This window comes from Perna viridis, chromosome 5, assembly GCF_037379345.1.
Source record: "Perna viridis isolate PV_CMFRI_1.1 ecotype Kerala chromosome 5, ASM3737934v1, whole genome shotgun sequence".
Taxonomy (NCBI): Eukaryota; Metazoa; Mollusca; class Bivalvia; order Mytilida; family Mytilidae; genus Perna; species Perna viridis.
In genome coordinates, this window is record NC_142449.1 from 11454017 (window position 1) to 11468375 (window position 14359).

Here is a 14359-nt window from a genome sequence, read left to right on the forward strand (position 1 = left end):
CGAACCTCGGATAACTTGAACATTTTGGCATGGTCCCTTCGACTTCACCTTAACAAGGTTCGACTGTACTAAATAATGATATTAAAAGGGCCATATAACATCACATTGCCCTGATGCTATATTCTTTTACCAGGATCATATCTGAAAAGAACTTCCCATAGAGTCCAATACAAATGTGATGCTATATTTTGTTTCGATTTAAGATGCTATATTGGAATTCATGGGTTACCAGGATGCTATCTGTAAATCTTATGGAGAACACCAAATAAAGGCTTTCATGAATAATACTGTTTTATTTGAGGTCCACTCTAAAGTTTATATATGGTCAAACAGACAGGCTGTCATCAAAATATACATGTATCTACATTTCTAAGTTGTGGATGAGCTTATCTTGATAAAATTTATCTTACTATAATTTTGAAATTCATACGGAAAAGTAGGGCATTGATGAAAAATTAAGTTACACCTGTCACTTATCGGTAAAAAAACAGGATGGCAAAATATTCAAAATGGCCTACTAGATTTTGGATTTTTGGAAATTTAACTCAAACTTTATTTTATGGTACTAAAATTTAATGAAACTATTAAAATAATTACCCCCTTGATCCAAAGTAGGAATCTGTGTCACAAAATGCTGAACAATATTGTTTGAAATAACAGTTAAGTGGAGAGGCAAAGCATTCAAATGTCACCCCGAACACTCGATGCAAACATTCTAAAATATTCGTAGACAGAGCACCCTGCAATCCAAATCCTTCTGAAGGATGAATTCCAAATAATGTCTGAAAAAAATATATATGGCAAAAACATATGATATATGTACATAGCAATCATTGGATAGGATACTTTAATAATTGTGTATTTCAGGTTAATTAAAAAAACAATCTGTTATCTTATTACAGAGCACCTTTTTCAGTCATCTAGTAAATTCATATAGAAATATATACATGTACATTCAATTAGCCTATAGTGCTCGATATGAAGTATAAACTTTATCTTTGAATTATTTTCATACATGTACAAATACAAATGATTAAATTACATATTTTCTAAAAAAAAAAAAGAAAGAGAAAAAAAACTCTTTCAAGGGGCAGACAACTGACAGGGAAATGTTCGGTACCAAGGTTATGGGAATTTTAGGTTTTTTTTAAAAATAATATGGAACCAGTTTGGTGACCCTTATTTGTTTAAATAAAAAGTTTCAGGAATATTTGAGTATTCATTTTACAAGTTATTAAAGAAATTCTATAGACTAATCATTAATTGTTCTTGGAAGAAGGTAAATTCTATATCATATATGACCTCTAAACATTTAGGCTCAATTGATCTTCATTCAAAAATTATGAGAAAAATCAGGAAAATTAAAAAAAAAAATATTAGGTATGAACTACATTCAATCCAAACTACCCAAATAAGCATTAAAATGTATAACAGATAAATGTTGAAGTATCTTGTCTAACTGTACAGATTATACAGAACAACAGCAATTTTTAAATCAAGACTAAAATTTTAATAATTTTTCTGCAAGTTTATAGTTCTGTACAACTACTTTTGTATTCCTCAATTCTTGACCAGATCTACAAGTATATCGTATATTACAAACAGCATTTCACTACATGCCCCAAAAAGTAGACAAAACTTACATGATATCTTCGCAGCAAACACCAAACTCTTGCTAGATAGTGATCAAATCTAGGGTCATCTTTTGCATGAAGTTTATATAACTGCTCCTGAAGGAAAACAGAAATCCTTTGCAAGACTGGCGTAATAGAAAAATAGTAAAATAGGGATGTTGGATTATCTGACAGCCCCGATGGAATATGATGATCTACAGGTACAGATTGGCATATGAGTTGTGCATTCAAATTTTTACAAAACGATTGGATACCTTAAATAAAAAAGACAAAAACCTTGTGTCAAAGAATCATCGCAATGAATAGTATATAAAGGCTGTTCCAGCAAGAATTACATAGGGGTCTTTGAAGGTACTGTTATCTACAACAAGTTTTCCCATCATTCTGTTATAAAATACACTTGACACACAACCACCTACAGAAGTAAATATTAAATTGCCTTCAAAGCCTCCAAGATAATTTCTTCTGGAATACCACTGATCAAATTAAAATAATTGTTCTGACACTTGAATTTCATATCTGTGTTATCTCTTTTATTGTGTATAGTAAACAATCATACTTAATCAACAACTGCCCTAGAAAGGAATCAATCGTTTATCATTTTGTATTTAAGTGCACAACTCTTCAATATCAAAATTTAATGCTAATTTCTAAAAAAAAAAAACAAAAGAAAAAAAAAACACATCTCAGCAAGAAACGAGGATGGCTTCCTGCTCTGACAGTGAACAGGGACAAATAATTCACAGCAAGAACTCATTCTTTTAACTGATGTTTATTTTGATAAATAACATTCTCACACACAATTAAATGGAAATTTTAAAAAGCTTTTTCCAGATCCCCTTTATGTTTGGCTAAAACATGTATTATACCTGATGTGCTGCAAAACTATATCCATTTTTTTTTATTTGTAAATTAAAAACATGTTGTGCAAAGATATTTACAGAAGAAATTTCATGAGATTATTTGACAAAAATGTGTGCATATCAAGAAAAAGTATACATAATAACTTCAATGATGATATCTGTATATCTTTTTTAAATACATACCAATTTGTAGAAGTGAGGGCTGTTTATTTTGAAGACTTCCCCCTTGTACTTCAGAGTATGGACTTCATTTTCACTACTCATCTCAACAATAGGAAGTCTAGGAGTTGGAACCATCATCTGCACAGGGTAACAGTACACTTTCCTCTTGGGTGGAACAGGAGCCTTTGGCACCTCTGAAAGATGTATACCAGTAAGAAACAATTTGAAGTAGACATAACAGGTAGAACTTAGAAGTATATCTTTTACGATTTTTATTGATATTTGGTGTTTCGCAAGTTTGTTTTTTTCATTATGTGCCCTTATTCTTAAGAAAGATAATTTCATTGAAACTAACTTTGAGTCAAATTAAAGATTTTAACAAACCATACATACAGTCCAGATATTTGAAAGGCCAAGTTTGTTGACCCTAACCATACCATTATAGTTTGACTCTACAGGCAGTGCTCGCCTTTAGCCACTAGCCTGAAGCCCGATCTATGGGCTAGTGAAATGATGTGTACATTTCTTGTTTCGGGCTTGTTGACTCCTATACAGTCCTCTATTATTCAAGCTAGTCATTGAGAATTTTGAAGGAAAGGACTGTACAGGGCATGTAGATACACATATAAGGTCAAGACAACAATATCATCATAACAGTATGGTTCAAATACATGTATGGTCTATAAGTCATTTATAAATTCAACGTGTTCATGATACAATTTTACTACATGTTTTTATAATTAATCAAATAATCATAAAATCAACATATATACCTTACCCACATAGGAAGCACCCCAAATCAATTACACAGTATGCTTCATCTATATAGAGCCACACACAAAATTTGAAATAATCCATCCATTGGGAGGCAAGATATTTGTGAAAAATATTATCTTTATCACTACATTTTAAGAAGAAATTGCAAAGTCCCATGAAATAGGAGTTTATTTAGGAGAGCAGCCAAAATCACTCAAAACTTATACCAATTCTTTATACAGCCACAGACCAAATTCGAAATCAATCAATTCATTTAGAGTTGGGTTAATTGTGATCAAATTTGGGTCAGACAGAATGACAGCTGGATGAAGTGATTTCAATATACCACCCAGTCACTCAGTGTGGGTATAATAAATCATTATTTTACTTTTAATATGTAGTATAATTATCTGTACATGGAAGCCTTGATCATTACAGTTGACTATCAATGAAAAAAAACTTATTTATCAATAACAAGAAATATTTTACCATTAATATGGTTTTCATTCAATATTTGCCAATGCTTTTCGTGCAGTTTTTTGACAGCCTCTACACACATATTGTACACTTTAGTACAAATTCCTTCTACAGAACCCTTAGCAGTCTCTGTAAGGTGAGGTTGACACTGTCTTTTCAAATGAGCCAATCTTTCCTGAAAAAAAAAATGTCCATTGGTTATATGGGTTTTTCATGCAATATATTTACTATATCTGTATGCTTGCTACCACATTTATATGCATATAAAACAATTTGACCCTCCTTCAATCATTTATTTCCTTACATGAATACTGTGTTGAGAAACGATGGACGAGGATAAGGGTTTTTTGTTTTTGGCCATTTCTTAAAAGTCAAGCTTATTACCCTTCAAAATTTTTTAAGGCTATGTAAAACCTGGCATTTATGAGTAAATATTTGATGCTGTGATTATTCTAGACTGAAGATTTTCATTTTAAGGACAGTAGTTTTTTAGTGCAAAGTCAACCATAATCATTACGCAAAATTAAATATACTTAGTTACTATAAATGAACTATTTACCACATAAGTCAATGCATTATTAAAAGATCTTAGTCCGATTGTATTAACTTTATATCTGTAAACATAGTAATAAAAAAAATTAAAAAAATAAAACACGTAAAATAAAAAGAAGCAATCAAGTTTTTATGGTAAAGACATAACAGATCTTACCAGATAGTCATCGTAAGCTGCCATTCCAGGTTTTCTTAACCAGGTAAAAGTTTCTTGTACATTCCATTTAACTATTTTCCTGCTCTCTGGTGTAGCACATCTGAAGATTAAATATGTAAGCTCTGTATTCAATGAAATCTTAACTAAAGATTAATAGTTTACCTCTATAGTTTAAGTATAACAATTACCTCTATTATAGAAAATGAAAAAAATAATGTACCTACATGTATTTCATCCTAAAAAAAATCAATTAAATGGCCATGTATTAACTTGGAATTTTCATTTGAAAAAAAAAAAACTGGAGTTGTTGCATGGACAATCTTTGGCAGTTGCTTGACCAGTCGGCCACCAAACATCCCTGAACTAATAACCAAATTTTACCTTAAAAAATCTGGTTAACTACATAGTAATATTAATAATATTATGGTAAAATCCAGATTTCTTAAAGAGGTAACGGAAATTCTGAGGAAAATGACATCCCTGTTATTATGTTAATACACTAGGAATTCATTCAAAACTGTTAAATGAATGCTTAATTCCCTGTGTAGAAATCATTCCATTGGTAAAAAAAAATTTAATAAATTTTAACAGTACTTTAAAGTGTACAATGCATCTAAAGCTTGGATTAAGTAGTATTTCATACTTAAACTTCCTTTTTATTTGCAATGTTTTGGTATAAACAACCACATGTCCTACAATAATAAAAATTTTCTAATGTAATACCTTGTTTCTATCATTTTCTGAGCTGCCTCTGCATATTTAAACAACTGTCTTTTCACATCAACAGAGTATTTGGGTTTGATTAATTTGACCGGGATGTCATTCATAATTTCTCTGTACATGGATTGTGATACTTCAGGCATACAGTTAGATGGAAGCATAGGATCTGTTCCTTTATCAATAACCTTCCTTTCCAATAACCATCTGTTAAAAGACTCCTGAGGAGCATCAATGCCTAAACAATATATAATGGTCACATTAAGTTCTGTGTTAAGGATTGTTTATACTTGTTTCCTTGGTAACTAAACTACAACAATACAATCAACACTTAAGATTACTCACAGGAAAGATGCTCAATACACAAAATTTGATGTGTTTTTTTTCCAAGAAAAATACTGAAGTTAAGGGTAAATTTTCTTTTGCATTTAATATGATTTTTGTTGTTGAGAAATTTAACAATTCTACAAACCCTCTCTTGAATGGCACAGTTCTTGGTAGTGTTGCCTTAGTTTGGCTGTTAGCTGAGCTCGGAGGCACTCAATCTCAGGATGGGGTGGGGCAACAATACATGGAGGTCTTTCAAACAATAAAACATTCGTATGAACATCAAAATTCCAAAATGGGCTGTAAAAAAAAACATCATTTCATCAATAGAAAATTTCCAACAAAATGTATATTCAAAGCGTTTTTATAAGACAGATGCTTTACCCAGTATTTCATGTGACACTGAAACCATATCATAGTTTCTAAAATTTCATGACAATTGGACTAGTCTGTGCCTTAAACCACAAGCCCTAAACTTGACATGTAGTTAACATTTACTTCAGTTTGCAAAAAAGTAAGGGAAATTTTGTGCATTTCAATATATGTACATGTTTTGGGAAAAATGATTTTTTGTGGCTACCAGAAGTTGGGGTAGTATCTGGAAAAGAAGCAAACACCCTGTTTTAAAGTGCTACAACAAAAACCAAATATGAGATTCAATGGAAGAATGGATGGACATACACATACTAAAACTCTATACACATGTACCTCCAACTATGGAACTGAGGAATAAAATGAATCTGACCAAAAACAAGATGTTTTCACTTTTCAATATGTATATTTTAGTACCACATTTAAAATGTACAATCTGATCATCATTAACTATTTCATACATGTATGTAGAAATTTTCCATACTTATATCCATGGAAGACTTTCTTTGGTGGACTCTCCATGTCTCCACTGAGTCTCCTTTTCTCCCCTACATTTTGAAGTTGTGGTGGAATATCAACACTTGGTCGACTTAAGCGTTTATCTTGGCTATTTGGTAAAGGACCACCATGATCACCACCAATACCAAGAGGATCAGTCATCAGATTTGGGGACTGAAAAAAAAGATGGTTTCAATGATTCAATGATATCAATGATCAAGATGTAATGAAAGTGACAAACAAAATAACAGTTATATATACAGTCTGAAATACAGAGCAGTGATTTTCCAACCCTTATTTTGGGCTGAATTTTGGTTCCATTCCCAGAGTGATATGCTCAAAATTTTCAAATTCTCGGCAATGAAATTTCCAATTATACCTTGGAACAACATCTCGAGATTGTACATGATAGAGGTGGAGATTTAGAAGATGCACAGAATCACTCTTCAATCTATTGTATAAAATTTGTCATCCAAAGATTACCTCATGAACTAAAATACAATATAAACATAAATATGGTTTTCATCAAGGATTTTAATGAAAACTTCTTTTTAAATACTGTACAAAAATCCTTACCCACATTTCCCAAAGTATGGGATTAAAGTGTGGGCACATGTTTTAATACTTTTCAACTGGTCTGAAAGGATAGAAACTTCTTTCTGACTTTCAATAGTTTGTATATTACAAAAAGAAGTGACTGCTTAATTTTAATTTTAGTTTTTTGAAAGATGAAATAAAGAAAATATCTTACTTTATAACAGGAAACATCAAAATAAACAATTTAAATATGAAAAAGAAACTAAAAATAACAATCAGCAATACTTTGCCTAGTGTATGCCAAAAAATTAAATAAATACTGGAAAAAATGAACAGCTAAAAGATACTGATGTTGCATTAGTGCACATGATAGCTAGAACATTATCACCTTTTTTCCCTTGTACAGAATCCATACTTTAAAAGACTTATAAACATTCTTGATCCTAGTTATCCCTGTAGGGAAATAATTCTCGACTTAATCAGTGTTTTAGGATTTTTCAGAATTGAGGTTTCCTCGGGAAAAATCCATATAAAATCAACTTTCCCACAGTCAATGACTGCTTTCCTAACAAAAGAAGTTTTCAACTTGCCACGGGAAAGTGTAACTAAGTTCCTCGAGGTTGTCTCCTGAAGCCTTTCCCTGTCGAAGGGTGTACCCGCAAGGCAGCGGAGGTTTTAGATCAATCATCAGAGTTTTCCTTCCCTTAGAGGGGCTACCATCCAAGGTTTATGAGCCCCATCTACCCGAGGCTATCGGGTTTTAAGCCAGTGACTCGCTTTCGCCCCTTCTCCAGTCCGTCGAAACGGCCGGACCAGGTCCACCAGTTGGTAAACCCATCGTGAAGGTTGGAGTTGGACTTAAGTTGTCAGAGGCTGTTTGAGATGCACGCCGAAAGGGACATTTAAAATGATATTGAGAGTCCATTCCCAACACCACCCCTTAGCTTTGACAACCCTCCGCGGCCAAGTGTTGTCAATATTTGACTTTTATTACACTTTGATCTGGCATTTGAAATGGTAAAAATGTTTTTCTCTATATAAACATACTGAGCATTATATAATTTTCGTTGCCTTCTGAGAAATGTAATTGAAAGTAACCATCGTTTACATCTTTGAGTAATCGATTGTAATGGACTACAAATGATAAACTAGTGTAATGGATTATTCATCAATTACAAGAAAACAAACCATGTAATTGATTGATAAAAGATTACTTTTGAAAGTAATCATGCCCATCCCTGCTGACTACACTATGTACATAAGTCAATCTGAATATTTTTTTACTGTATAACTTTACCTTGAACAAACATACTGCAATTTTTACAACTTATCTTAAAGTAATCTTACCCCAGAGCCTAGCTGTGGCATTTCCCACAAAGATTCATTTGTTAGTTTGTTAAAAAAGTAAGGTCTTTGTTCTCTTTTACTCCAAAATCTTCTCCAGCCAGCTTGTAGTAATTCTACAGGTAAATCATGTACAGGGTCAGGGGAGATTGGACCAGGAGATAGTGGGAGTGAGTCTTGACGCATGACTGGTTGATGATTGGTTACATTTACATGAAGAGATTGTTTCTCTTGGTGTTCAGTCAGCTTTACTTCTTGCTTAGAGTCACTTTCTTCGGTTGCATCACCTGTTCCACCATTTTCCCTGCCTGTTTTCTCAACTACATCCATCGATTACCATATGCATCTGAACTGAAAATATAATTTGGTTACTCTTTCAAATTAAGAAGTGAAGTTAAGAAGTGTCTTATCTAGTCAATATTTGAGGGATGCAGTAGCGTGTGTACCCCCTTCTTTCTTCCAACATGCCTTTTTATTTATTAAAATAGCATGAATAATTTTTTCAGTTGAAACTGTGATGCATTTCATCTTACATATATGTATTATCTTTGTTTAAGTTTTACCATACATATTGATCTACATGAATGGTTAGACTTAAAGTGCTTACTTGAGTGCATATTTAACTTCCCTCAAATATCTAAGTGCTTTCGAATCTTTTCTCTCAGTTGTTGCCTTTAGTCACAAGCCCTATGCTTCAGAAAAATCAGTAAAAAAGTGTTAACTTGCATCAGAAAAAAATGTGTCTAAAATTTATGGTTTGGCTAGCCTAAAGGGGTTATTAGCAGATAGTCTTCTTGGGAGTTCACAGCCAGGGTCACAACATCAGTCCTATTTAGGGCTGAATTGAATCTTTAAATAAGAACAAATAATGGCTGTAGGACTCCTTGGTTAAAGACTATAAAAAATCCATACATATAAAGCATACAACTCTATAACAAACACATGTATATCATATATAAATGTACTTATGATTACTGCTATAACCTTGGTTCCCTTGATTACTCTTACAATGGTATAGTAGCTACATGGCATTTAATTAAATAAATATGAAATGGGTCTAATTAAAAGTCTTCAAGCAAATGGTGATAAGAAATTTTTCAGATGTGACTTACAAAATCTTGTTGAGTTCATCAGCAGAACAAGGATCCATATCATAAACTGTCTTGTCATTTTGTGATAAAAATCATGAAAGATTGTGGATGAAATTGGCTATTGGCAGTAGTTATCACAATTGCTTTTAGCTTGAGATGAATGTATGGTTTTCTCAAATATAGAGATGTTAAATACAGAAAGGACTATAATTACGTAAAAATATAAAGCATTTGTAGATAATAAAAAAAACATTGTTTGTTCAGTGGGTTTGTTATACCATGAATCACCTCTACAATAGGCAGTGTCTGAATTTTACATGAACTGGTAGTGTACTGAACAGGTGAATCATCTGTAAATACTGGAGTCTGTACAGCTGCATTTATTAAATTATCTACTTCTTTTATTTTGCCTGGTCGTTTCCATTTTTAACATCGGATTAAACCTCAAGATTATCTTGACTAGGAAAGGAGAAGTCGGTAATGGTACTGACAATTTTGAAGAGTCCTAACTTTCTTCATTACACACTACAGATCTTGCAGAAGACATTATAGTTAGGCATATATGCCTACAACAAGAACTATTAAATATGTCCATAAACATAAGGGGAAATATCAAGCATATTCCTTGACTAGAAGCTATTATTCCAGTCTTTAACAGATTGTTCCTGTTAAAAATGATAAAAATAATAATCGATTTCAGTTCTAAAACATTTACACATCTTTATTTTAAATTTTCTGTTTGCTAAATGCTCCAAACTGGGTAGTTAATTGCACAACATCGAACTAAAATTACAGTAAAGCGCAAATATTAATCTTGTACCTTAAGTGATTATGAAAAATTGGGTGTCGTGTGTTTAATTGCACCAGATTTCGAAGCACATTTTCTGTCAAGTTTCGCAATCATGCAAAATTTGCATCAAAAAAATTCGACAATGATCCTGACGCTATCGCCATTTGTGAGAACTGAATGCGGTAAGTAAAGAAATGCAATTCAGTGCTGAAACGAATCTTAATTTTATGCTATTCTCTCATTTATTTTTCATTTTAATTGTAGAAATAAACTAAATTAAGTATTATTACTCAATAAAGATTTGGAATTATGAATAAAAGCATTAAACTTGAAAAATTTTAATTCTATATTACTTCATTTGAAAGTATTTCGTTCCATCAAAATTAATTTCATATTTTAGTTGTTTGCATAATTTATTCAGAATTTCGACAAGTGCCCGGATATGTACACAAATAAACTACACGTGTCACGTGTGGTAAGGAAAAGAGGGGGTTATAAAAAAAATAGCCCCATTATACTTCGCAGCTTCAAATCTGTTCCAAGTATCTAGACGTTATGATTAAAAAATCAGTTTTACCCAAGCTATATATGTATGAATTCCGCGCCTGCATCATGATCGAATATGATTTTAAAAGTTACCGTGTTCGAAACAGGTCTTTATTCGGAAAAAATGCATATGCGTACATGATATTTTAAATTACTCCTGCAAATGTCAAATACGAATAATGTAATATAAGTGAATATATTATTAAAATAATTTTTCAAGGAGCCGAAGAAATCTACACTGATTTTCGAAGATCCGGTCCGTGACAAAGGGAATAAGAGGATATCTGTGGATGTTCACACAATTAGTACTAGTTAGAGATAAATATCTAATGAAAGTAATAATAGTCAAAGTACTCATGTACTGAATCATTTTATATCGATCGCCTGAATTTTTACGCCTCAAGTAATCGTCAACTTAATTGCAAAATTGTGGGATAAAAGCAGCGATAAAAGGAAAGTATGGGAATAGAATTCAAACGTATATATCTAAACACGAGCTTATTGTTGTAAATGATTATTATTGAACTCTATGAATAATTTTTAAATTCTCAATTCTGATTACGAAGGACATTTAATAAACACAAAACAAAATTCGCGATTCGAAGCATGCAGGTCCGATGTTGGTTTACATGGAACACCTAAATATATGAATGAATACAAAACATATATACTGCATAACTGAATTACAAACTACTCGTTGGCCTTTTCCAGTTCCTAAATTTTCAAGTCAGAATTCAATTTAAAGATCTCAAGGTCGAAACTGTCTGTCGAATCATTCAAACTTAAGCCACAATAATTGGATAATATTACATAAATTCAATGGTAACCGATCATTAGCTATCTAAAGTAAGCTTCCTGTCCTCATGCAATCGAGAAAACACGCACAGACATGCATATGATATATTTTTAAAGAGTTATGTTGTAGCGATTGATATTGACCAGGGAACCAGATAAGTAACCAGATCGAACAACTGGCAATGAATAATCTTAGATATCGGTGCCCTGCTAATGTATATGACCTTAAAGTCTTACAACGAGCACACGTGATTGAAAAGGATACTGGGTAATGTTCAATGCTAAACGATAATTTCATGTAAACTTCCCGTTCTAACACAATTAAGCTAGAAACACAAGTAGAACACACGTGTATGGTATTTAAAAGGTACATTTTTTTATCTCGTATGAAGAACTATGACGCTATGGTGGTAAACATGGCACAGATCTGCAGCATTATGTGGAGTAAAAATAAATAATGATGCAAATCATATGCGAATATAAAGTACTGAATTTAAGAGTGGAAGAAGTCGCTAACAATATTAGTGACTGAAAAAGCAATATCACCGGACCACAGACCGACACCAACCCTGAGAAATCCATGATCAAAATTCCTATGCCATCGTCTATAATCAAAGTTTCATTTTGCTTTACTGGGCTTCCGATGTCACGAGGCGGTAACCGCTATAAAAATACACGATGCAGTGGGTTATAGATCAGGATGGTTTCGGGGGGTATATCACCCTTTTGTTAAAAGTTTAGCAAAAATGAACGGCAAATATTAGCCTGGAGCCTAGCTCCTTCTTTTTATAAGTTTCTTGATCGGAACCAATGCCCTTTTTTGTAAATATATGGATCAGCCAGGCCCTGCACGAAATATATGAAGATAGCCATTCCAACTGGCACCCAGCATTGCCCTTTTTCATTTCTATGAACGATGACTATTCGTAATCTCGAAATATTTTCATTTCTAGCTAACATCAAATAGTTTATTATGAGTCTAAGAATAGTGCACTTAATTGTAAGCAACTTAAATATATCGACATATCGAATTGAATTTAATATAATGAACGATTGGAGTTTATTTGGGTAAAGCAAGGAGTGGGTGCATAGAAATAAACAGGTACTTGTAAGGTTAGAAGTCAACCTTTTTAATTGGATCTTTGTTAATACAAACCAAATTAATATTAAGTTCGCTGTAAAAGTTGTTTATTGGAATTGTTTATTGTCGTAAATAGCATAGAATTAAATATGACATATTAGAAATGACTATCAAGTGGACCTTAATATCTGCATTTGAACCTTAATCGGGTATTCCAGTGGGACTAGTTTCCTGCGGTAGTGTAGATAATTTCAGATGCTAACAGGCTTAACAAATCTAAATTGAAAGGAAATTGAACCGAGAGAATATGTTCCCCACTACGTTTGGGGAAAATAATTATGTGAACTGTTAAGTGTACATAATATGTTGTAAAGTAATTTATGTCATGCAGTCAAGGAGATTTAGGACTGAACTGAAAATGTTGATGTCATGGGTGCCTCCTTTTTGTCAAATTATTTATATATTTTTTGTTTCTGAGTCATGGTACTTGATATTTGAAAAAAAAACCTAAGGGCATGAATAAGATATGCTTTAGCCCAGCTGATCTTGCCTAATTGACAAAGACCCTTGTCTTATTTTCTATCCAACCACATGCATATATACAGAAATCCAATTTATTTCATTTTTCATCAAATTAGATTTTGATGGTGAAAATCATAAATAATTAGACCTATTGGTAGGTGTAATTATGGTATATTGCTGTATGTCTTTAGGGTTTTCCAAACATTGAATAATATTCAAAACCACTTAGTAAGTTCAAAGCGTATGAAAGTACCCAATTCTGATATTAAAAAAAAATTTCATAGATAGCAACTTACAAAAAAATGTTTTAATAGTTATGTGATAACTGGATATATAGTCAAATATATTGAAATTTCCTTACCTGGGTTACACAAATGAATATGACCAGTGTTTTTTCTTTCCAAATCAAGAATTTTCAATTTCGAAGAGTGCAGCTTTGGTTGGTATCCTTAGTTCTAAGTTTTCAACCGTTATATCATTGAAGGTTTTTGAGATATATGCAAAACAAGTATCCTTATTCCATCCACCCCCCAAAAAAATAGCCTAAAATTGACACAATTTGGAATGTCAAAACAGTTTAAGTAAATAATGGCTTATTTGTTATTTTCGGTTTATTAGTACCACAAGTGTTGTTTTATGATCATAGTAATGACTGAAAAGAAAAATCAGAAGCCAATGTCTCGGACAATATGTTCCCCACTACGTTTTGTGGAAAATAATTATGTGTACTGTTAGGTGTACATAATATGTTGTAAAGTAATTTAAGTTATGCAGTCAAGGAGATTTAGGACTTCATTACTTGTGCTTAATCCAATTGCTGCAGTTGTATATGGACAAAAAATACCCATGCATGTAAAATCTATGCAAAATTAACAAAATGTTTCGAGGAAAAGGGGGATCCGACACTGAACTTCATTGAATTTAGTGACAAATATTTCGTTTTATGCTAAAAGTGTAGTCTGAGTCCTCTGAGTTTTAAGAATGTTAACTTTAAGACGGACATTGTATAAAAAGGGGGTATGTATAGGGAATTGAATTATAGTTCAGTAATGAAAAATAATAAAAACTAGATGAACAGCAAGACCTCCACATCATCACAATGTCAGGCCTTCTGTGTCAACTTGTGTCCGTGGGAGTC

At 32.4% G+C, this 14359-nt stretch overlaps 1 protein-coding gene across 4 annotated transcripts in view; it reads right to left on the reverse strand.

The window, feature by feature from the left end:
* Positions 1-14359, reverse strand: part of LOC148616024 (mRNA (2'-O-methyladenosine-N(6)-)-methyltransferase-like) — a 46348-nt gene that overhangs the window by 7950 nt on the left and 24039 nt on the right. For 2 of the 4 annotated variants that reach the window (XM_088582650.1, XM_088582651.1), the window contains exons 2-10: positions 8400-8747; positions 6502-6689; positions 5791-5945; positions 5325-5556; positions 4602-4701; positions 3905-4067; positions 2681-2853; positions 1644-1730; positions 598-782 (exon numbers count right to left, since the gene is read on the reverse strand). In XM_088582650.1, coding sequence (XP_088438776.1) covers positions 598-782; positions 1644-1730; positions 2681-2853; positions 3905-4067; positions 4602-4701; positions 5325-5556; positions 5791-5945; positions 6502-6689; positions 8400-8726 — 1610 coding nt within the window. In that variant the 5' untranslated portion in view covers positions 8727-8747. Of the gene's footprint in view, positions 1-597; positions 783-1643; positions 1731-2680; positions 2854-3904; positions 4068-4601; positions 4702-5324; positions 5557-5790; positions 5946-6501; positions 6690-8399; positions 8748-9003; positions 9065-10307; positions 10462-14359 lie in introns of those variants that run through there. The other 2 variants (XM_088582649.1, XM_088582652.1) reach the window with 2 other exon arrangements.